The following is a 22,458-nucleotide window of genomic DNA, read 5'->3' on the forward strand; positions in this document are numbered from 1 at the left end:
GTCAGACGGACAGTCAGACGGACAGTCAGATGGACAGTCAGACAGACGGACAGTCAGATGAACAGACAGACAGTCAGACGGACAGTCAGACAGACAGACGGACAGTCAGACAGACAGACGGACAGCCAGACATAAAGTCAGATGGACAGTCAGACAGACAGACAGTCAGACGGACAGTCAGAGAGATGGACAGTCAGACAGACGGAAAGTCAGACAGACAGAAAGACAGACAGATGGACAGTCAGACAGACGGACAGATGGGAGAGGCGGACAGAAGTCACGCATTCACACCGGGATGGAGAAACATGGGGAGCACAGGGGCCCGCAGGTGTGCGGGGGAACAAGGTAGGTACACGCAGGTACACAGCACGCGTATGACACATACAGTCAGGCAGACGGACAGTCAGACAGATGGACAGTCAGACAGACGGACAGTCAGACAGACGGAAAGTCAGACAGACAGTCAGACAGACGGACAGATGGAGAGGCGGACAGAAGTTACCCATTCACAGTCAGACACACACCCAGAGAGAGCAGGACACAACACAGAGAGAGGAGCATATGGAGAGTCGGGTATCAGACACACAAAGCAGACAATGAAACAAAGAGAGGAGGATTACTCATCATCAGACTGGGAAGAGCAGCTGAGGAGTCTCAGGTGAGGAGTGGGGGCGGTGCCTTTTCCCAGGGATCTCTGGGCTCATGCAATGGGCAGCACCAGGTGAGGGGGGATCTGTGGGAGACCCCACTAAGTGATCCCCGGAAGGAAGCCCCCAAGGGCAGCTTCCTGAGCCTCCGGGGGCTCCGAGCTAACCTCTGGCCTGTCCCCGGGGAGGGGGCGATGGGGCATCAGAAGGAGAAACAACAGGTAAGCTTGTGTGGGCCATCTGAGGCCTGCCCTTACCTGGGCACATGGTGGTACAGGCGACCTTCTGGAAGGCCTGGCCCTCGCAGAATGCGCCGCCATTGAGGGGCGCAGGGTTACTGCAGGTCCGGGTGCGGTTCTGCCAGCCCCGCCCACAGCGGTTGTTGCAGGGCGACCACTCTGACCAGGTGGACCAGCCACCATTCACTTTGGGGAGAAGGGAGGGAAAGAGAGGGGGGAGGGAGGGAGAGAAGGAAGGAGGAAGAAGAGAGGTTGGGAAAGATGGAGGGAAAGAGGAGAAGAGGGAGGGAAGGAGGGAGGGAGGGAAAGAGGAGAAGAGGGAGGGAAAGAGAATGGGAGGGAGGGAGGGAAAGAGGAGAAGAGGGAGGGAAGGAGGGAGGGAGGGAGGGAGGGAGGGAGGGAAAGAGGAGAAAAGGGAGGAAGAGAGGGAGGGAGGGAGGGAGAGAGACTGTCATTGTTGTTGCTGAAGCATCCACCCCATGGCTAACAACCCCAACATGGCCCTGCCTCCCAGGAGGCGCCCTCCCTCTCGGAACGAGCAGCTTCGAAGCGGAGGGAGCCCTACCATAAACAATGATGGTGGCCGTGGTGCTCCGGCGCTTGGCCACGATGTTCTTGGCCACACACGTGTAGTTGGCCGTGTCCGACAGCCGGGCCTGCCGGATGATGAGGTTGTGGTCGATGGTGAGCAGGTAGTTGCTGTCCTGAGCAGGGTCGATGACATCCTCGTTCTTCAGCCACTCGACCTGGGGGAGGGGGAGGCAGAGAGGAGGACTTAACATCCAAGGAACAAGTGCCCCCCAGCTCGGGAAGCCCCCGAGGGCCAGGCCGGCCCCGCTCCCAGGGCACCTGCTTAACACACACTGAGCGCTTGGAGTGTAACAAAGGAGAAAGAGGAGACGTTCAAATCCAACATGAAGCTCCTTCCGGGTGGAGCAAGTCCCCAAATTTGGGAAATTCTGCTTAGCTCCCGAGGCGTTTGTGAGCTCTGGGCCAGGGACAAGGCCGGGACCAAGCAACCAAGGACAAAAGTGGTGTCCTCGAGGAGCTGTTCTATCAGGGAACGGTGAAGGCCCGTACGCGAGGTACACGGAGAAGTGGATCCGGAGGTACCCCAGAGTGATCCATCCGGCCGGGGCTCGGGGAAGGCCTCCTGCGGGGCGGGGGCCGAGCGGGGGACTCCGAGGGCCAGGGGCCAGGAGGGAGAGTGTCCGCTATGGAGAGAGACCCGGTCCCTGACTCACCGGGGACTCCGAGGGCAGGGGCCAGGAGGGAGAGTGTCCGCTATGGAGAGAGACCCGGTCCCTGACTCACTGGGGACTCCGGGGGCCAGGGGCCAGGAGGGAGAGTGTCCGCTATGGAGAGAGACCCGGTCCCTGACTCACTGGGGGCTCCGAGGGCCAGGGGCCAGGAGGGAGAGTGTCCGCTATGGAGAGAGACCCGGTCCCTGACTCACTGGGGACTCTGAGGGCCAGGGGCCAGGAGGGAGAGTGTCCGCTATGGAGAGAGACCCGGTCCCTGACTCACTGGGGGCTCCGAGGGCCAGGGGCCAGGAGGGAGAGTGTCCGCTATGGAGAGAGACCCGGTCCCTGACTCACTGGGGACTCTGAGGGCCAGGGGCCAGGAGGGAGAGTGTCCGCTATGGAGAGAGACCCGGTCCCTGGCTCACTGGGGAGAGCGCACAGCGATGGGGAAGGAGCCCCACTGATCTGCAGCCATGAGTCCGAGCTTCTCTCCTGACAGACAAGGAGACTGAGGAGCGCAGAGACTGAGCGGCCTGCCCAGGGTCGGGGGCTCGTGTGGGGCACTCTCTGAACTGCAGGGTCACCTCGGCCCGTGTCTCGGAGCATGCGGAGAGAGGCCTACAAAGTGTGGCAACATCTGAGGCTGGCAAGGGCACCACTGTCTGTCTCCTTACAAATGAAGCAAGGGAAACCTGCACGAGATGACTTCCTCTGTGTTCTGGAGTGGATGAGGGCAAGGAGCAAAAACAAGACTTTCCCCCCTTATTTTCCCTAACCCCGTGCGAACCAAGGCTGTGGCTGTGGTGATGGAGGTGTCGGGGCGTGCAGAGGGCTCGGGGGCGCGGCGCTCATTAGCAACGGGGAGATCAAGGGGGCAGGGAGAGAAAGGGGGAAGGGGAGACAGAGGGAAGGGGAGGGGGACACACAGGGGATGGGGCAGAAAAGGAAGGGAGAGAGAGAGGGAAAGAGAGAGGCAGACAGGGAGAGAGAGAGAAAGGAGAGAGGAGAGAGAGGAAAAGAGAAGAGGGAAGGGGGAGAAAGGGAAAGAGAGGAGGGGGAAGAGAAGGAGAGAAAGAGAAGGAAGGAGGGAGAGAGGAGAAGAGAGAAAGGGGGATGGGAGGGGAGAGAGGGACAGACAGATTTTGCCTTTTTTGTCCTGAGATGTGAGTGGGAGGACCCTCCTCCTCCAAAGGCTTGGCTTCCCTGGCCTCTCATGAGGCAGTTCTTTAGATGCTTATTTCTTCCTGTCATCTCTTCACTCTCTCCCCATCCTGGGGTTGACTTTTCGACATCTTCCCGTTGCTAAACTTGCCTGTTGCAGTTTCTCCCAGGACTGGCAGAGGGGATTTAACTTCAACCCGCTCGTTTTTTATTTTTTAATGACAACAACATGCTCAGAGAGATAAATGGCTTGTCCAAAGCTCCACGGAGCTTCTACCTCTACTGGTCCTTTCCATGCAGCGTGGTGCCATAATGGACATAATGTTTCAGACACCGGCCTCAGTATTCTCACCTGTAAAATGGGTATAATAATAGCTCCTCCCTCCCAGGGTCACTGTGAAGCTCAAATGAGATCATATTTGTAAGGCGCTTGACCAACCTCAGGTCAGTAGATGAATGCTAAGCACACCCACGGATATTTTATGTAATAACATCTCTCTCAATCTGCTGCCTCTTTAAGATAATTCAGTGTCCAAGGCTAATAGGAGTGCTCCTCCTAAGCAGGGAGGAAGGGGATGGACCCGTCTAGGGAAGGGTGGGAGGGGAGAGGAGGAGAGCCGGGGAGTTCACACATCCCCTTCATCCATATCCCACTTTCTCACAGCAATAACAGGAATATAATGATAGCTTACGTTTATATGCTACTTGAAGGTTTAAACAGCACTTCACAGACTTCTTTTGAGCTTCCCTCAAAAGCTGTGAGGCGTTATTATCCCCATTTTATAGAGGAGCTAACTGAGACTTGGGAAGTTGGATGATTTCATAATACCCCAGAGCTGGGACGCATCCCAGAGACGTGCTGGAGAATTCCCCTTCCCTCCTCCAGCGTCCCGGGCACCCAGCCATGGCCGGAAGACCAAGAACAAGAAAATCACTGCGTCCCAACGTGGTCCGTTCCACCGTCCGAGAGCTTTCGGCGTCAGGAAGCTTTTCTTTGCTTTTGTTTTGCAGCAAAACCAAATCTGCCTCTGCAAGGCCCCTGCACTGCTCCCAAGCAGAACAAACCCGAGCTCTTCCACGGCTCCTAACCTGCCGACGGAGCTAAGCTGCCTTTCCCCAGGCCTTCCCTGTCCCTGACCGTGCCCAGCCCTTGCACCCCATCTCACGGCTGCCATGCTGAGCCCCGGGCCGTCCTGATGCTCTCCCCTAATCTTTCCCATTGAGTGATCCAAGTTCTTCCCGAGGATGTTGCTCAAGGTCCCACACTGCCCCTTCCACCTCATTTGGCTGCGTGGGGGATGGAAAGGGAGCGGGCGCGCTGGGTGCGAATCCTATCTCTGATATTGTGTGACCAAGAGCTTAAGTTCTCTGAGCCTCAGTCTTTTAAGCAGTAAAATGGGGATGATAACCTAGATGTGTTTATATCACACAAGACCGAACGTGAGAACACGCAGAAGTGCTTGGTCCCCCTAAAAGAGCTGCCATCAGCAGGGACCCCTCAGAGTCTGCCCCCGAGGCTCATCTGCGTATATGGACCTTTAGACAGACTCAGCAGCCCCGGACCAGCGTGGAGGTGACGTGTGGGATGAGGAGTCAGAGCAGCAGCCCCGCCGTCCAAAATAAACATTTGGGCCCAAATAGCAGCTGACAGTCTCCTGACAAGCCCATCCATCCCTCACGCCCCCTTCCATCTGTGCAGCCCGTGCGAGCGGCTGCATCATCTTGCTGGAACTTCACCAGTGCCCTGAGGGGGTCTCGGCGGAGCCAGGAACGCTCCCAGACACCAGGGCTCGAGCTGCCAGGGATGCTAGGAAGTGGCTTCCACAAGGAGGTCAGGGAGGGCTTCTCTGAAGGTCTCTTACTTAGAGGGATGGCGCGAAGGGAGACAAGGAACCAAAGAGAGGAGGTGAAGGGGAGGCAGGTAAGTGGGGGATCCTGTGTGGTGTAGACTCCTGCAAGTCTGTTCTCCTTTTCTCCTTTATTTTCCTTCCTCCCTCCCTATCGTCCTTCCTTTCTTCTTTTGTTTTTTCCTCTCTTCCTCCTCCATTTCTTCCTTCTTTTCTTTCTTCCTACCTTCTTTCCTCCCTCTCTCCCTCCCTCCTTCCATTTCTTTCTTTCTATCTTCCTTCCTCCCTTTTTCCTTCCTCTGTTCCTTCTTCCATTACTCCTTTCTTCCCTTTCTTCTTCCCCCTCCCTCCTTCCACTCTTTCTTTCCTTCCTTTCTCCCTCCCTCTATTCTTTCTTCCTCCTCCCTCCTTCCATTCCTTCCTTCCTTCTTCTTTCTCCCTCCCTCCTTCCACTCTTTCTTTCCTTCCTTTCTCCCTCCCTCCTTCCATTTCTTTCTTTCTATCTTCCTTCCTCCCTTTTTCCCTTCCTCTGTTCCTTCTTCCATTACTCCTTTCTTCCCTTTCTTCTTCCCCCTCCCTCCTTCCACTCTTTCTTTCCTTCCTTTCTCCCTCCCTCTATTCTTTCTTCCTCCTCCCTCCTTCCATTCCTTCTTTCTTCCTTCCTTCCTTCCCCCTCCCTCCTTCCTTTGCTTCCTTCTTCTTTCTCCCTCCCTCCTTCCATCTCTTTTTCCTACTCTCCTTCCTTCCTTCCCCCTCCCTCCTTCCATTCCTTCCTTCCTTCCATCCTCTCTTTCCCCCTCCCTCCATTCCTTCCTTCTTCTTTCTCCCTCCCTCCTTCCATCTCTTTTTCCTACTCTCCTTCCTTCCTTCCCCCTCCCTCCTTCCATTCCTTCCTTTCCTTCCATCCTCTCTTTCCCCCTCCCTCCATTCCTTCCTTCCTTCTTTCTCCCTCCCTCCTTCCATCTCTTTTTTCCTACTCTCCTTCCTTCCTTCCTCCCTCCTCCCACTGCTTCTCTCCTCCCCGACTTCATTATTACAGGGAGTTCCCATGGGTGAAGATCAGCACTTTTCTCTCGCGCTGTGCCCGAGGCCCTGACAGGCTCACGGGGCCAGTCTGCCAGAGGGGCCCGGGCCCGAGGACTTCCCGCCTCCAAGCCAGCGCGGGCCACTCTGCCTCTCAAGGAACAACTGTCTTTCCCGTTAACTAAGAGCTGGGCCTGTTAGCAGGAAGAGCTGCATTGGAGCCGTGGTCAATGAAGACCAGGCTCAGAGCCATAAAATGCCATTGGACAAGGGGCTCTCCGGGCACTCTGCCCCCAGCCCCTGCGGCCTGACAACTTTAGGAGCTAAAGGGCAAACACGGGCGGGGGGCAGCTGGAGGAGGGGCAGGTCGGGGGAGAGCAGGGGGAGGAGGGGATCCCCAAGGCCCCACTAGGGGAGGGATGGCACAGGTTTAAGGCCAGAATGGAGAAACCTGAGGGACCACGCCCCTCCTCCGGCAGATGGGGATGCACTAAAGGGAGCCTCTCCTGGGCCGGAGGGCAGGGCCGCGGCGGGTCGGGACCAGGGGGCAGGCCCGGTGCCCTCACTCACCTCTGCGGGGGGCACCCCCTCGGGGGGCCGGCACTGCAAGAGCACCTCGTGCTCCAGGGGCACCTCCTTCCCCAGCGGCTCCTGGTCAAAGTTCTTCCGGAGGTCTGGAAGGGCGAGAGCAGCAGGTTAGCGCGAGCGGGGGCAGCCACCTGACGGGGGAGGAGGCCCGAGCTCCCAGGCTTCTGCCTCCCCGGACAAAGCTCTTCTCTAGGGGATGGTTGGGAGGCGGGGGCTCCGTGCCGGTGCTGTCGCCACTAGATGGCGGCACACTCCCTGGGAAGGGACGCCCGAAGCCGGGCTTGGAGCTTGGGAATGGGGGTGACTGGACTCAGGATGGATGAGGGAGCGAGCTCCGGGCCCGGAACCGCCACATGCAAGCATCCCGCTGACGGGCTGCTTCTGAGAAAGTGGGCTCGGGCCCTCGCCAGGGGGCAAAGGCTGCAAGACCCTGCCCACTGACTGGTGCTCGGGGCCGGGGGAGCAGAGACCACCCCGGGGAGGGCCCTGGCCAGGCTGCCCGGGGTGGCGGTTACGGGGCCCTGGGGGTCTTGGGGGCAGAATCGCAGACTTAAGTAAAAAGCTACTTCAGACCCCACCTGGACCAATCACGTCATTTTATGAGGGAGCTTCAGGCAAACAGAGGGTCTGGAACCCGGGGAAAGCGGGCCCCAGAGGCAGATCCAGAGATGCTACTGTCTATTATAATTTCGTATTAATCCCCCACTTAGCTAAGTGTGCAGTGAATAGAGCTCACTGGGCCTGGGACTCATCCTCCTGAGTTCAAACTGGCCTCCTCCAGCCTCTGGGCAAGTCACTGCACCCTGTTTGCCTCAGTTTCCTCATCTGTAAAATGGACTGGAGAAGGAAATCACAAATCTCTCCAGTATTTTTGCCAGGAAATTCAAAAAAAAAGAAATTCAGGACACAACTGAACAACACAGAAATCGGATTCTCTCCTGTCTAGTGTTATCTGTTTGCTTTCCTCGGCTCCCACAGGGAGGGGGAAGGCTCGGGGTGCCGGAGACACCTACAAGCGATTCGGATGTAGGCCCGACGACTCTTGGTGGTGCCGGCCGAGCTCCAGGCCACACACTGACACCAGTAATCCTCCAGCCCGAACAGCTCCTCCACTTGCTGCCGGGACACCTCGATCTGCACCTCCCGCACCAGCAGGCCTGTGAAGGGAGGGAGAAACACGGGTCAGGCTGCGCCGTGAAGGGTCGGAGCGGGGGAACTGAAATGGGAGAAGGAAAAAGGTCTTTCTCTCCCCTGCCCAAGGGCACTGCCCGGGCACAGAGCCAGGCACTCAAGGAGCCAGCACCGAGGCCTCGGCCCGTGCTGAACACCGGGAGGGAGATAGAAACCGTCCCTGCCCTCGGGGAGCTTACGCTCTCCTTATAGAGAGCATGCAAAATAAGCACAATACAAATAAGTAATAATCAAAGCAATAAATAGAACAAAAGAGGCCTGAACATTCTGTGGGAAGTGATTGTCCAACTAAGCTTTAAAAGCTTTAAAGAGCTGCTTCCCGGAAGCGATGGGAGTCATGTGTTCCAGCCATGGGAGAGAGCCTGAAGAGGGAACCATCCCAGAATCCTAGATCCGGTACTCTCGGAATCCCAGAATCTCACAATCACTGAGTTTGTTTTTGTTAAGAACCTTTGAATTATAAGGGACCCTAGAGAGCCCCCCTCCAGCCAGGGCCGGACTCTGCTCTGCAGTTTCCTCCCGGACAGCAGTGACTCATCTTGGGCTTGAACACCTGGAGCCACAAGGAAGTGCCCAAGTGCGTGGTGAGCACATCCTACGCTGGACAGCTCCCCTTGCAGTGTGACCTCTCCCTGAGCACCAGCCCCGCCTTCCAGTGACCCAGAACCGCTGCTGGACCTTTGGGAGTGGGTTGTGGCCGAAAGCCCACTGAGTCTGAGTCGGGGGACGTGTATCCAAGCCACCCAGAGCTTTCTAGCAGAGCTAGAAAGCATTTCAAAGGTTCAGCTGGTCCAACCTGCCCATTTCACAGAATGAGAAAACTAAGGTGCTGAAAGTAGAAATGTCTTTCCCAAGATGATGCTGGGAGAGAGCCAAGTTTCAAATCCAGGTCTCCTGACCTCAAACCCACTCCCGACTATGGGTAAGAGCCCTAAATATGTGGTGTATGTGTGAAATATACACACATACACATACACATGTATAGTATATATATATACACAACATATACATATGCATATATTTTATATGTGTGTGTGTATATGTTATGTATATGCAATAAGACCCCTCCAATTCTCTTCTTCTCCAGACACTGAGCCTCTCTCACTGATTGTGACCAGCACCCCTTCCCCCACCAACTCTTCCACAGAGAGACATGGAACATAAGCTTCTTCCCGAGGCTGAGCCGGGAGTTAGCGTGAACAGGATGGAGCTGGGGGCAGGGCCCCCCCTCAGAGGCAGCTTCCTCAGGCTCTTAGAGATTTCTTAGCTCCCTGTCTTGGCTGGAGCTGATCGGCTCTGGGGCCCCTGATCCTCCTTGGATAAATGGCCCGCCCGCCCCCCGAGTGCCCGTCACTGGCCTTTGCCCGGCCTTCAGCCTTGTGCACTTCATTCATGAGTCAATCCTGCCCGAGCTCCCGGGACAGGGGGTGGGGATCTGTGGGGAAGGCCATGTAGCAAAGGAGAGAAATTAAAGTACAGGAGACTAAAGCTCAGGATCTCTTTTCCACCACCTGACGTCTCATCAAAGACGCTAACGGGCTGCCGTCATCTCGGAGAGAATGGCCGGGCTGGGGACAAAATGAGGAACCGTGGCTGATGAGGCCGGGAGAACGAAAGACTTGGGGGAGAACATGGCAGCTGTTTTCAAGCATCTCAAGAATCGTCGTGGAGGAGATAGATCAGGGGGGCTCAGCTTGGCCCCAGAGGGCAGAGTTAGGGGGCAAACTGCAGGCTCATTGTCAGGAAAAGTCCCTTAACAACCAGAAGGGTCCAAAGGGCTGCCAGGCAAGGTAGTCATATCCAAGGGAAGGGCTGGCTCCTTGGCAAGGTTGTTGTATACAGGGCACTCCTGTTGGGCAGTCCACAGGCGCGGCTCCTTGGCACGGATACCGCATAGGACTCCTGTTGGGTGGTTCCTAAATCCTATTTCTGGGCTTGTCATGTGGGAGTGGGAGGGCTCCTGAGGACCCTCGTCATTATCCTGCTAATTCTTCCATGCAGCCTTCCAAGACTACTCTGAACTCCTCCAGGGTTCCCCTTCTTACCATTGAAAGATTATATACAGTCTGAGATTATTCTTTTTGAGTGTACGTTGCCCCCCGAACCAGAAAATAAGTGCTCTGACGGCAGCAAGGTAGTTCTTCTGGTGCCCCCATAGGCACAGTCTGAGATGATTCTTTTTTTTATTACAGCTTTTTATTTTTAAAACATATGCATGTTGGACATGTATAGATTATTGTATTTAACTTATACTTTAACACATTTAGCATATATTGGTCAACCTGCCATCTGGGGGAGGGAGGGGGGGAAGGAGAGGAAAAGTTGGAACAAAAGAACTCGCAACTGTCAATGATGAAAAATTACCCATGCACATATCTTGTAAATAAAAAGCTATTTAAAAAAACCATATGCATGGATAATTTTTCAACACTGACCCTTGCAATACTTTATGCTCCAAATTTTCTCTCCCTTCCCCCACCCCCTCTCCTAGATGGCAAATAATCTAATATGTGTTAAACATATTAAAATATAATTAAATCCAATATATGTATACATATTTATGCAATTATCTGCTGCACAAGAAAAATCAGATCAAAAAGGAAAAAATGAGAAAGAAAATAAAGTACAAGCAAACAACAAAAAGAGTAAAAATGCTACATTGGGATCCACACTCAGTTCCCATAGTCCCCTTTCTGGGTGTAGATGGCTCTCTTCATCACACTGGAACTGGCCTGAATCATGAGATTATTCTTATTGGAAGTGTATGCTGGCCCCTAACCCCAAAAGTAAGCGCTCTGAGGGCAGCAAAGTATTTTCTCCTCGCGCCCCACAGGCACAGGACCTGTTGAAGTTTTCATGTTGTATTGTCCATCAAAGGGGGGGCCCTCTCAAGGTTGGCAGGCTGCCATATTGGAAGACCCAGTGATAAGGGTGGGATAAGAGGGGCACAGTAATAACAAGATCAGGCCAGAAAATGGGAGAGAACACCTAATCTATCATTTCACAGATGGAGAAATTCAGGACTGAAGATGGGAAATGTCTTGCACAAAGTCACATAATTAATGAGTGAGCAAGGATTTGACCCCAGGTTCTCTGGCTCCTCAGTGTACCATGCCAGTGGGTGTCGACTAAGGCCATGCAAGAAGGAAGTAGCGGAGTCCAGTTTTCTCAGTCTAAGGTTCCCCAGGCTTGGAGGACAATAAGCTAACCTGGGTGGTGATCCCATCCGCAGGGGAGGCTGTTCTGGCTCCCTGATCTACTCCCAGGCATGTTAGGGTAAATGTCCGGAGGGGCAGGACCACCAGTATAGCTGTCAATACTTCACAAGACACTGAGGTATCTCGTGGGACGCCAGGAAGTGGGGGCTTCATCCTGCCCAGTTGGTGAGGGCTGGGTGGGCAGGGCCGGTCCCCATTATCCCATGTTAATGAGGGCAGCTGCACCCCAATTTTCAGGACACATAAGGCCTCGTGCTATTGCTGTCACAGTTAGGAGCGGAGGGGACAGTTACCAATCCCCATCCGCCATGTACAGAAGTCAGGACACATCTCTGGCCTCATGACCCATAAAATATGGAGTTGTCAGGAGGAAGAAAGGAAAGAGAATCATGGAGGGAGAGAGGAGAAATAGAAGGAGAAAGAATAGAAGGGGCACAGAAAGAAGGAAGGAGAGAGGAAGAGGGGGAGGGAGAAGAAGGAAGAGGAGAAGAGAGGGAAGGGGGATGAGAGGGAAGGACCCCTCCTGAGAGGGATGCTCTCTCCAACAGCCCTGATAAGTAGTGGGGCAACTTCCAACAACGATGGAGAACTCACTCTCCCCAGAAGCAGCCTATTACACTTTTGGGCAGCTCGAAATGTCTGGACGGCTTTCCTCTTTATCCAGTGAAATCTGCCTCTCTGAATCTCCCGTTGTCCGTAGCTCAGTATCACAGATTTGAACCACAGAAGCTCAGGGGCCCAAAGCAATCCCATGTGTACCCGAGCGAGAATCCACTCTATAAGACCTTTGCTGACTTGGGCTGATGTCAGGGGCCCAAGGAGAGACTCAGCTGGGATAAATAATCTGTGGGCTCGCCGGGGTGTTAGCCCTTCTCCAGCTGCCCCCCATCCGTGGGGGGGAGGTGGTCTAATGAGCAGCCAGCCTGTGGATTGCCACCAAGACGTGGAGATGTCTCCTGGGCACCTAAGACTGAATAACGAAGCTCAGCATCCCCATACAGAACCTCCTCCGCGGATCTCCAAGACCCCCTTCTAATGGCTGCTCCCCAGGGACCTGCCTCCCTTGTCTCTCTGGAAGCGGTCTCCATTACCTCCTTCTGTGGCTCAGATGATCACAGGCTCATCAATGTACAGCTGGAAGGATCTTTCGAGATCACCCGAGTCCAAGCCTCTTCCTCATTTTACATTTAGAAGATCCGAGAGGTAAAGTTGCTTGCCCCAAGTTTGCACAGGCAAGATGTGAGTTGAGTCAGTTGATACAGACCCAGTGCTCTTTTTTCCCTACACTATCCCACTGGCACGAATAACTCAAATGAAATCTTGCAGTGGAAAAGGTTTCATTAGCAAAATAGAGATGATTTCTAGGGTCTAGAACAGAGGCAATCTATGATCTGAAAGATTAGCTATTCCAACCATCCTCATTTTCTAATCAAGTTCTGCCAGTCAGTCAATTAACAAGCATTTATTAAGTACCTACTGTATGCCAGGACTCTGCTAGGCTCTGGGAAATTAAAAAAAAGGCAAACAAGTCTCTGTCTTTGAGGAGTTTACCATATAATGGGAGAGACAACATGCAAACAACTATGTACAAACAAGCTACGTCGGGGATAAAGAAGAGAGAAGTCACTAGAATTAAAGGGAACTAAGAATTACATTCAGTGAAGGAACTAATGTGCCATCATAGTTAGAGAGCCAGTGCTGGAGCTGAAATGAGTCACAGAATCATTATTCCGGAGCTGGAAGGGAGCTGAGAGATCATTTAGTCTGATGCCATTTGACAGATGAGGGGGAACGATGCCCACAAGCACAAAAACCAGGACAGATCCCGAGACTGGGACTTCTGATGTCTGGGGGAGTCTTTTTCTCTGTAATCACCTTCCACGGCGTAGCAAGGTGACTACCCGACAGAACAGATGAGAGAAGGAAGTAGCCTCTCAGGTTACCTGGAAACAGGAGGCACTGTCAAAGGGACTCTCATCTGTAAAATTTGGATGATGATGGGGATGATAGTAGTTCATAGCATCATTGTGTGGATTAAATGGAATAATGTATGTCAAAGACTTGAGAAGCCTTAAAGCACCCTAAATACAAGCTTTCGGTGTCCTCCATTCCTTCTATTATTTGGCTCCTCTCCTCCTCTAGTCATATATGCCATCGATGACATTCCTCATAAAATACGGTAACAACAACAACAACAACAACAACAACAACACTCCAGATGTAGATAGGGAAAAGACAGGAGGATGTCATCCCTTTTGTCTGGGTACTACCACTCAATCAATCAGCATATACTGTTTAAGTACTTATGATGTGCCAAGTGATACAAAGACACAAATGAAACCCTTCTTGTCCTCAAGAAGAATATATTCTTACCATCCTGTACCCCTTGGCCACCATGTCACACTGCTGACTCACATTCACCTAGCAATCCATGAAAACAAACACTTTTTTCTCTTATGAATTGCTATTTGGTCCCCACTTCCCTCATTCTGGATTTTTGCAATTGGTATTTTAACCCATTTATATCAATGAATCTCTATTAAATTTCATCTTTTTAAAATATTGTCTGTTGTTCAAATATCTTTTTGGAATCGGAGTCTGATTCTGTGATCCAGCCTAGTGAACATCACCTGGGACCATGGAAGGGTCTTACCCTGTAAAAGAAACGACTCATATCAAAGGGGTGGGTGAGGGCCCTTCTGACTAAGGGTGATTTCGTTATATGCCCTGGATCTCCTTCAGAGAAGGTGGGGGAATGGGGTAGGAAGGGAATGGGACGAGGCAAGGGAGGGCAAGTTGAGGTTCCTCACCCGTGACCTCGTCCAGGCTCTCCTTGGTGAGGTGGTCATTCTGGTTGACCCATTCGCCATTGCACTTGAAGTAGATCTGGGTGGCTGGGTTGGCTCGGCACAGCAGCTCCACGGGCTTGTTCTTCACAATATAGGCATCCTGGGGCTCTTGCAGGAAGTGGGGCAAGGGTTCAGCAGGGGCAGATGGGAAGGAATCTGGAAGAACTTCACCATACTCGATTCCTGTAGACAGAAGGAGACAAACAGATAGAACTGAGTTTAGCTGGACAAGTAAATCTCTTTCACCAGTATCTCCCACCTCTAATAATAATAATATTGCTCAGTCCATTGCTCCCCCACATATGATCCCACAACATCACTGTGAGGAAAAAGATAAATGAAGAAGTGATTCAGAGAATTAATCATATTTTATATTCATTTACAAATAAGAACTAAGGCCCAGAAAAATTACAACTCACACGAGCTCACGATGAGTTAAAATGAAAAAACAGCAGAGATGAGAGGAAAATCCAGGGGTCTCAATAAGCCCACATCCTGAAAATCCACAGTATGTCTAATGCTTCATCCCCAAACCTCACTCCACCTTCTCATTGACTTTTCTCTAAACTCCCAGCATTAGTTCCTTCCCAGCTATAATCTGGTTTCCAATTTATAACAGGCAGGGTGCCAGAGCACCAAACACAGCATGGAGCTAAGGAACAGGGCTCAAAGTAGGGCAGACTGAGCCCACCAGCAAGCTGACCTTAGATGCCTCTCTTCCTTCTTGCCATCACATGGATCGAGGCAGCCGGGCTGAAGGAAACTGGAAGGATATGTTAGGGACACTGGGGGTGGGAGTGTTGTATGTGCTCTGGAAGCCAAAGACAATTCTCCAACCCCAACCCCAAAATGCTGCCAGGGTGGCAAGGGATCCAGATGCCCCTCTTTTCCCCAAGCCACTGAAACTGGGCTCTCCCAGAGTCTCTCCCTCTCCCTCAGCATGTAGGTTCTTCCCGAAGGTCAGTAGGGAAACCAGACCTTGAATTTCTCTCTGGGAATCTCAGCTTTTGAATAGGGCTTTGGACCTAACCTCAGCAGTCCTGTCTTGTAGTTAAACCTGAAACCACCCAGTCAGCCCTACTCCTCCACCACCATCAATCAGAACCCCGCTCAGCATTCTTTTTCTGGTAATTTCCCGAGCCACCACACAAGCTACGGCATTCTCTTGTAAGAGCTCCAGAAACTGTTCTTTGGGAAAGCTGTCTAATAATGGGCTGGTCCCAGGGCCACCTAACTTCTTTTACTAGACCATGTTCTATACTTCTCGATCTCTCTTCCCTATCCTCCCACCTTTTAATCTTATAATTGAAATCAAATCTGCACTTGTTCCACTCTCCATCCCTGTGACTTCCCAGACTAAAATATAGCCCTTCCCAAGTGACCAATTCCCTATCTGTGTTTCTCTATTGGAATATAAGCTCCTTGACAGCAGGAACTACTTTTGTGCTTAGCACAGACTTGCCTTTTACCTATTAATATGAGTAATAAAAGGTAATTCATTCATTCATCCATCCATCACAGATAGAACTAACATTAGTTACAGTTGATCCTAGATTCAAAGAAATGAAAGAGCTTCTCACTAATCCCAGTGTCCTCAGCATCACCAACTGGGAGCCATTTTGTGAGTAATACAATGGAGGTAGAGTCAAGAGAGAAGAATGAGATGATCTCAGAAATTCCTTTTTCAATCCATATGGAATATATGTAGTCTTTCAGGTTGCTCCTCCAAATCATGGGATCCCAGATCTATAACCAAAAGGGCTTAATACTAGTTCTCTTTTATTAATCGAATGCTATTTCCATGGCGGCCTAATAGACCATCATAATTATAGACTATCAGAACAAAAAGGAGACTTAGTGGTCGTCTAAATCCATCTCAATTTCATCTCCATCCTATAGACTGAGTCCCCAAGAAGTAAAACAAGTTGGGGATGGCTCTTTCTGGACACCCAATTTCTTTCCCAAAGGAAGTCCTATGACAGGGACTTCCAGTCTCCCTTGGAATCACTAGTCCTATGAGGAGAGAAGCAGAGAAGGAAACAGGAAAGGAAGAGGTCCAGAATGGGAGAAAGACCTTGATTGAGCAAGCGAGCTCTGGAGCAAAAAGGGAGGGGAAAAACAGCTAGGCTAGGTCACTCGTTTAAAATCCATTTAGGAAAATTGACTTTCCATTTCCGCTCTAAGTCGGCAGGGAGAAGAGGCAGCAGGAGGTTTGTCATAATCCATTAGCTGTTCTTTTGGAAACAATGAATTAAACTGGGGGTCAGTTCTCTCTCTCCTTCCTGAACAGAGTCTAGCCCTCTCTTCCCTCTAATTTGCTCAGCACCCTTGCAATTATTTTGGGAATTGTAGTCATGGGACATACTTGGTCTTCTCAGGAGACGGGTAGACAGGATGCCAGGTGTGCCCTAGGCTGCCGGTCCAGCCATCGCTCCCTTGGAAGGTAGACTGGATGACTCTTAAAAGTTTCCTTTTAATCCTTTGAGGCTAAGAGGCAGCAGTCTTAGGATTGGACGTGCTAGGAGGGGTTATACAAAAGTGGGAAGACTATATTTTAAGCCACCTTAGGATGCCTTGAATCAGGACAGATAGCAATGGCTTGGGCAGAATTTCCAGAGACAATTTGTCGTTCTTATCTGTCGGAGGAGTACAGACATGAAATTGGACCACAATTTGCCTTGATGGCCCCATGATTTGCCTGGAAATTAGTAGACAATCTTTCCTATCTCTGTCCTTATTTCTGCCATCTGTTAGTGAAAGATACCCATTTCTCATGACATCTCCTGGGAGGAAGTGCATTCAAACCACCTTCTTTTACAATGAGCCCTGGTCAGGGAAATGGGTATTTTGTCTGCACTTAACTGCCTCCACTTTCTCCCCTCTCACTTCTCATTCTTTTGTAATAACTTCAAATCTCATCACTCAGCTGGACAGCTCCCTTCAAAGTTACCAGAGACCCCTTAATTCTCAATGGCCGTCCTTTTTTGGACCTTCCGCTGCACTGAACCCCAGTGGCCACCCTCTTCCTTCTGCATCCTCCAAGGATCTTTGGAATACTCCGTCACATTACCCCCAGCTTATTCCAAGCCTTCAATACCACAGCATGTTTCTTCTGACCTCCCTTCTCTGAGCCATCCTTCCCCCACACAGCTGCCATGGTAACTTTCCTTAAGTATGTAGAACCTTTTTCAATAAACTCCACGGGCTCCCGTTGCCCTTATGACAGAAGTTCTTAACCCTTTTGTGTCACAGATAGCTTTCACAGTCCGGTTAAGCCTGTGGACTCCCTCCCGTCCCCGGGCCTCCTTCTCAAATCACCTCAGTCCCTTCAAAGCACCCCCCACTTTTGCTCTCAAAAGAACCGGGCCTGAAGCAGGTTAAAATGTAATCGAGAATATTTGACAAAATAAATAAAAATGCAATATAATATTGATAATGTAAATTTGTGGTTTTCTGAGTCAATAGGGGGCCCATAGAAATCATTTCTATTCTGATGGTCTTTCCTAATCCCCTCAGCTGCGGGTGCCCCTTCCCAGAAGACTGCATTGATTTTTATTCTCTCTATACTTAGGTATGTCCATTTCTCTCCCTAACAGAAATTCTCATTTGTCTCTGGATGCCCAGGGCCCAGCACAGTGCCTGGCACATAGTAGGCACTTACTAAATGATTACCAATTGACTGACAGCCCCCTTTCTTAAGGACAGGAACTCTCTTTCATTTTGGTATTCCTAGCATCTATCACAGTACCTAATCCATAGTAGGTGCTTAATAAATGTTTGCTGATTGGCTGGTTGATTGAATCCAATCTATATGTCACACACAGATCACCTAGGTCACATAATTCAAAGTATAATCAGATGCCCTTGACACAAGCCCATGCTGGAGAAGAGAAGTCATCCTCTTCCTTGGATGGATTTAGAAGACACTTTCAGGACCTGGACAAATGCCATTAGGAAGCTCAATGCACCTTCTATTCCCCAATTCCAGAAGCAAACATTGTCATGCATATAGTAGGTGCTTAATATTTGCTTGTTGATTTTCAACCCCTTCCTTGAAGTTAAATACTATCTTAACAAAAGTTGTAATGAAGGCAATTTGAGACAAATTTGCTTTATTTAAGAATAACTGCTTCAGAGGTTGAAAAACACACCCATGCTACAAGAGTCCATTGGGAGAGCAGTTACCCTGGAATGGATAATTTTACCACTGAGTCAAGGTCAAAAGAAGTGTAGATTTAGGGCAGAATGGGAGAGGAGGGACATTCCTGGTCTGTGAATGCTTCTTTCCACTAGAACAAGTTCTCCAAAGAAGGGAATATTTATGGGAGGCAGACTGGTTACAATGGAGGCCGGGGCCGGTGTCCTAGCTTTGTCATTAAACAGACGGGTGACCCTTGACAAGTTACTCCCCCTCATCTGCTAAATTAAAGGGAGGACCAGATGCTCCCAGAGTCCCTCGTAGCACTTACAATCTATTAATCTGTTCGGAGAGGGGAAGACTGCATGGTGCACTTCTGCCATCTTGGTTCCTCGCCCCTTCTCTCAGAAGGCCCCCAAAAGGGTAAAAGATGGTCTCTACATCTCTGCTCCCCCTCTCCCCATTCCCACCTCCCTCCATATCAGCCCAGAGCTCTCACCCCAAGGAATATTTTCGGTTGGTCATTCATATCGTTACCCAAGGTCAGGGGAACAGAAATTTTGGAATTGGAAAGGACCTCAGAGGTCAACCAGTCTAACCCCGGAGGGTTCAATGATGTTCAGTGTCACACAGGGAGCAAGAGGCAGGGTCAGAATCTGAACCCTGGGCCTCCGGCTGCAGTCAGTACACTTTCCACCAGAAAGGCCAGAAGCCAGATGGCCTTTTCCATATCTGGAGAAAGGAGGGCCCAGAGACTTTACTCTTAGGCTAAAGTGGGGTTAAGCCAGGCTTTGATGTTGGAAAACAGCCTCCCAGAACAATTCTGGGGTCTCCAAAGAGTGGAAGGCCAAGGGAGCCCTTGGGCTGGGACAGTAGGCAAAGTCCAAAGAAAACTTGGAAAACCAAGTGGGCATCTTGGACCACCTCCTCCCTCCTTAGTCAGCTCAGATCTAGACCCCAAACCCCACCCCTACCAACCCCAAACTTTCTTGCCTCCTCCTCCTCTCTTCTCCAGTTGTCCCCATACTTTGTGGGATGGGCCCATCGAGATGAGTGTTCTACATCCCTAAGAAGGGGCTCACTTATAAAGCTGGCCCAAGTCTGAAGCACGTGCACATTAGAAATCCATTAGCCCGAGCAAGCGACTGTGTCTGTTCCTCCTCCTGCCCCCACCATCCACCTTCCCTCCCTCCTCACCAAGTAATCTCTCTCAGATATGGCTGAGGAGAATCTTAAAGATTACAAGTACTTAAAGATAGATTACCCCTGGCCTCTGAGCTCCGCGGGCCCAAAGCTAGTGATTTCCTCTTCGCTATTGTTTCACTGTTTTGATTCTATTATTCATCTCCATTTCTCAATAACTGTATTTACCCTGTCCTAGATCTGACTCTACACTCACTCCCACCTGCTTGAGTCCCCTGAAAACTAATAGTAGAAGATGCCCATGGAAGAATCCCTGGGCTGAGTCCAGATCCTGCCTCTGCCATTGCCTTGTGACTCTGACAATTCCCCTCTTGAGCCTCAGTTTCCTTATCTGTAAAATATAAACTAAATGGTCTTGAAGGTCGATTCCAGTTTTTAAACTGAAGGATTTAATAAGGACCAGATAAGAGGGTTATACAAAATGAATTATAAGTTTTAAGCTTGGACATTTCTACAAATATCAAATTCTCCATTCAGAAGAGGGAGGGGTATCTATTACACAGCTAAATCAATTCAGGACTTATACTCTGAGAGATTCATGCTGTCCTAGACATGGAGCCTCCATTCATTGCTCAGTCTGGGAGGCAGCTTGGGACAGTGTCAAAAGCACTGGTTCTAGGATTTGGGTTCAAATTCTACCCTTTATAACTTATTATCCTGTGATCTTGGATCACAGTCATTCAACAGAGAATACATTCAGCACATTCACAAACAAGTCATTTAACTTTCTTAAATGGCTTCAATCACCTCATCTAAAATGAGGGGATTGGACTAAATGACCTCTGAGGTCTTTTTTTGTTCTCAATCTGTGGCTTATTTTCTTCAATTCTTGTCCGTGTTATTATATAGACCTTCCAAGGAGGACCTGTCTAATGCCTGCTTCTTTAAATATTTAGTAAGTGATGTTACTGCTGCTACTATAAAACTACTACTATTATTATTACTACTACTACTACTACTATTACGACAACATTATCACTACTACTACTACTATTAGTATTACTATTACCACTACTACTACTACTACTATTAGTATTATTATTACTACTACTATTACTACTATTACTACAACATTATTACTACTACTATTAGTATTACTATTACTACTACTATTACTCCAACATTATCACTACTACTATTAGTATTACTATTACTACTACTACTGGTTAATATTTCTATAATGTCTACTATATATACTATGCTAGCTACTTTATAATCATTCTCTCATCTGATACTCATAACAATTCCAGGAAGTAGGTGCTATTATTATCCTCATTTTACAGAATAGGAAACTGAGGTAAAAAGAAGTTTAAGCGACCTGATCAGTATCTGATTCACATTCGAACTCAGGTCTCCCAGACTTTAGGGCTGGTGCTCTATCCAGTACATCACCTAGTTTTCCATTGTTATCTTTTGATACAAAATAGAACCACTTCCTTTTCTAAATATATATGGCCACGATGATATCTTCCATGTTATTTCTCGCCTACATGTTATCATTGGAAAAAATCAATAGTCTACAAATATATCCACGATGCATTTTTCCAATTCCTACTGGGTCACCTGAAATTAGTTGTTGTTTTTCCTGAGAACATGATATTCCATGATTTGCAGTCACCTAGAGTCAGTAGTTCATTGGTGTTTAAATGATGGAATTTTGTGTCAGAGGGCAGATCACGATTGCTGAAAACACTGAAATTTCCCAAAGTTAATTTAGCCTCCCATCTTCCTCTTATTCATTTCTGTCCACTCCATCATATCCAACGTATGATTTCTGATAGAATAACTACATCTCAGAATCTGAGTAATATGCATTTTTCATCCACTTGGTTTTTCCTACATATACTGCAAGACCAATATCTTTTAAGAGGTTGAAAACTTACAAGAGAATTAACACAATGCCATTTATAAAGAAGAGAATCTCACTATTTAATAATAATAATGATATCCACTGTCTATAAAGCCCTTTAAAATTCACAAAGCCTTTTACAGATAATCTGCAATTTGATTCCCACCATGATCTTATCAGGTAGAAGCTATAATAATAACCATCTTGCAGATGAGAAAAGTGAAAAGCTGGGGATTTCTTGACACAGAGAGAAGTGGGAAGTGCAATCAAACCACAGGGAGATGTCTTTGCAAAAGGCACCAATTTCAAGCAATAGCCAGGAGCCTAGATGATGTAAAGGAGATAGCAAAAAAAAAAAAAAAGTCCAGAAATGTGTATAGAGCCAGAAAGGTCAGTCTGAGCCATCTGCATTCCATCCTGGAGGTGATAGGGAGCCACTGAAGACTGTTGAGCAGGACAAGCGATGGGACCAGAACTTTGCTTTGGGATTTAATTGGCCAGGGATGTGGAGACCGGATTGCAGAGGGGAGAGAAGCTGGAGAATCGCTTCCACAGTACACTCCCCATTCCACATCTCCTTTAATGTCTATCCTCAGAGGCTCGGAACACAGTATTCTCTGTGGATTTTATCTGTCACGGACTCTTTTATAATCTTAACATATTCATGGTAAACACCTTGTGGGAGAGAAATTTTTAAGACTGCCCTTGGTTCTGGGGAATCAAACCTTTCTTATAATCAACAAATAACAGACACAGCGGGAATCTGTCTTCTCTACACCTCTCAGTCAATTGTGTGCCTCGGAAGAATAACTGCTGAACACGCACGTTCTCTCCTTTGGGCCATGTTAGGGCAAATGGGAAAGGAGAGGGAGAAAGGAGGAGAGGGGGAGACGGAGACAGACAAAGAGAGAGCCTGTGCGTCCCAAGCCCCTGGACCCCGAGCCAGCCCCGCCGGACAGCCAGGACAAGTGTGTGACCGGTCCCATCAAAACCGGCTCAAAGAGGCATTTAAAGAAATCCTTCGAGGAAAGCTGGAGGCCCAGATGAGGGGGACACCCGATTGTTCACAAATCAAATAGGAATATCTTCCCAAATCGTTTTTGAAAAAGCTTCCTTCATTCAATTCACTGAGCACTTATTAGACACCTACTAGAGGCAAGGTGTTACTGTAGGTGCTAGAAATGAGAACTCAAACAACAACCAAAAACTCAATCTCTGATCTCAAATTGCTGCTTCCTAAAATTGAGAGAGTGAGAGAATA

At 49.6% G+C, this 22,458-nt stretch overlaps 1 protein-coding gene across 2 annotated transcripts in view; it reads right to left on the reverse strand.

Moving 5' to 3' along the window:
* The window catches only part of UNC5B (unc-5 netrin receptor B), a 123,848-nt gene that overhangs the window by 17,112 nt on the left and 84,278 nt on the right, over positions 1-22,458 (reverse strand). For both annotated transcript variants that reach the window (XM_051982201.1, XM_051982200.1), the window contains exons 2-6: positions 13,969-14,190; positions 7,763-7,906; positions 6,732-6,835; positions 1,452-1,632; positions 905-1,072 (exon numbers count right to left, since the gene is read on the reverse strand). In XM_051982201.1, the coding sequence (XP_051838161.1) occupies positions 905-1,072; positions 1,452-1,632; positions 6,732-6,835; positions 7,763-7,906; positions 13,969-14,190 (819 nt within the window). The remainder of the gene's footprint in view (positions 1-904; positions 1,073-1,451; positions 1,633-6,731; positions 6,836-7,762; positions 7,907-13,968; positions 14,191-22,458) is intronic.

The sequence above is a fragment of the Antechinus flavipes genome, chromosome 2 (assembly GCF_016432865.1).
Source record: "Antechinus flavipes isolate AdamAnt ecotype Samford, QLD, Australia chromosome 2, AdamAnt_v2, whole genome shotgun sequence".
NCBI lineage: Eukaryota > Metazoa > Chordata > Mammalia > Dasyuromorphia > Dasyuridae > Antechinus > Antechinus flavipes.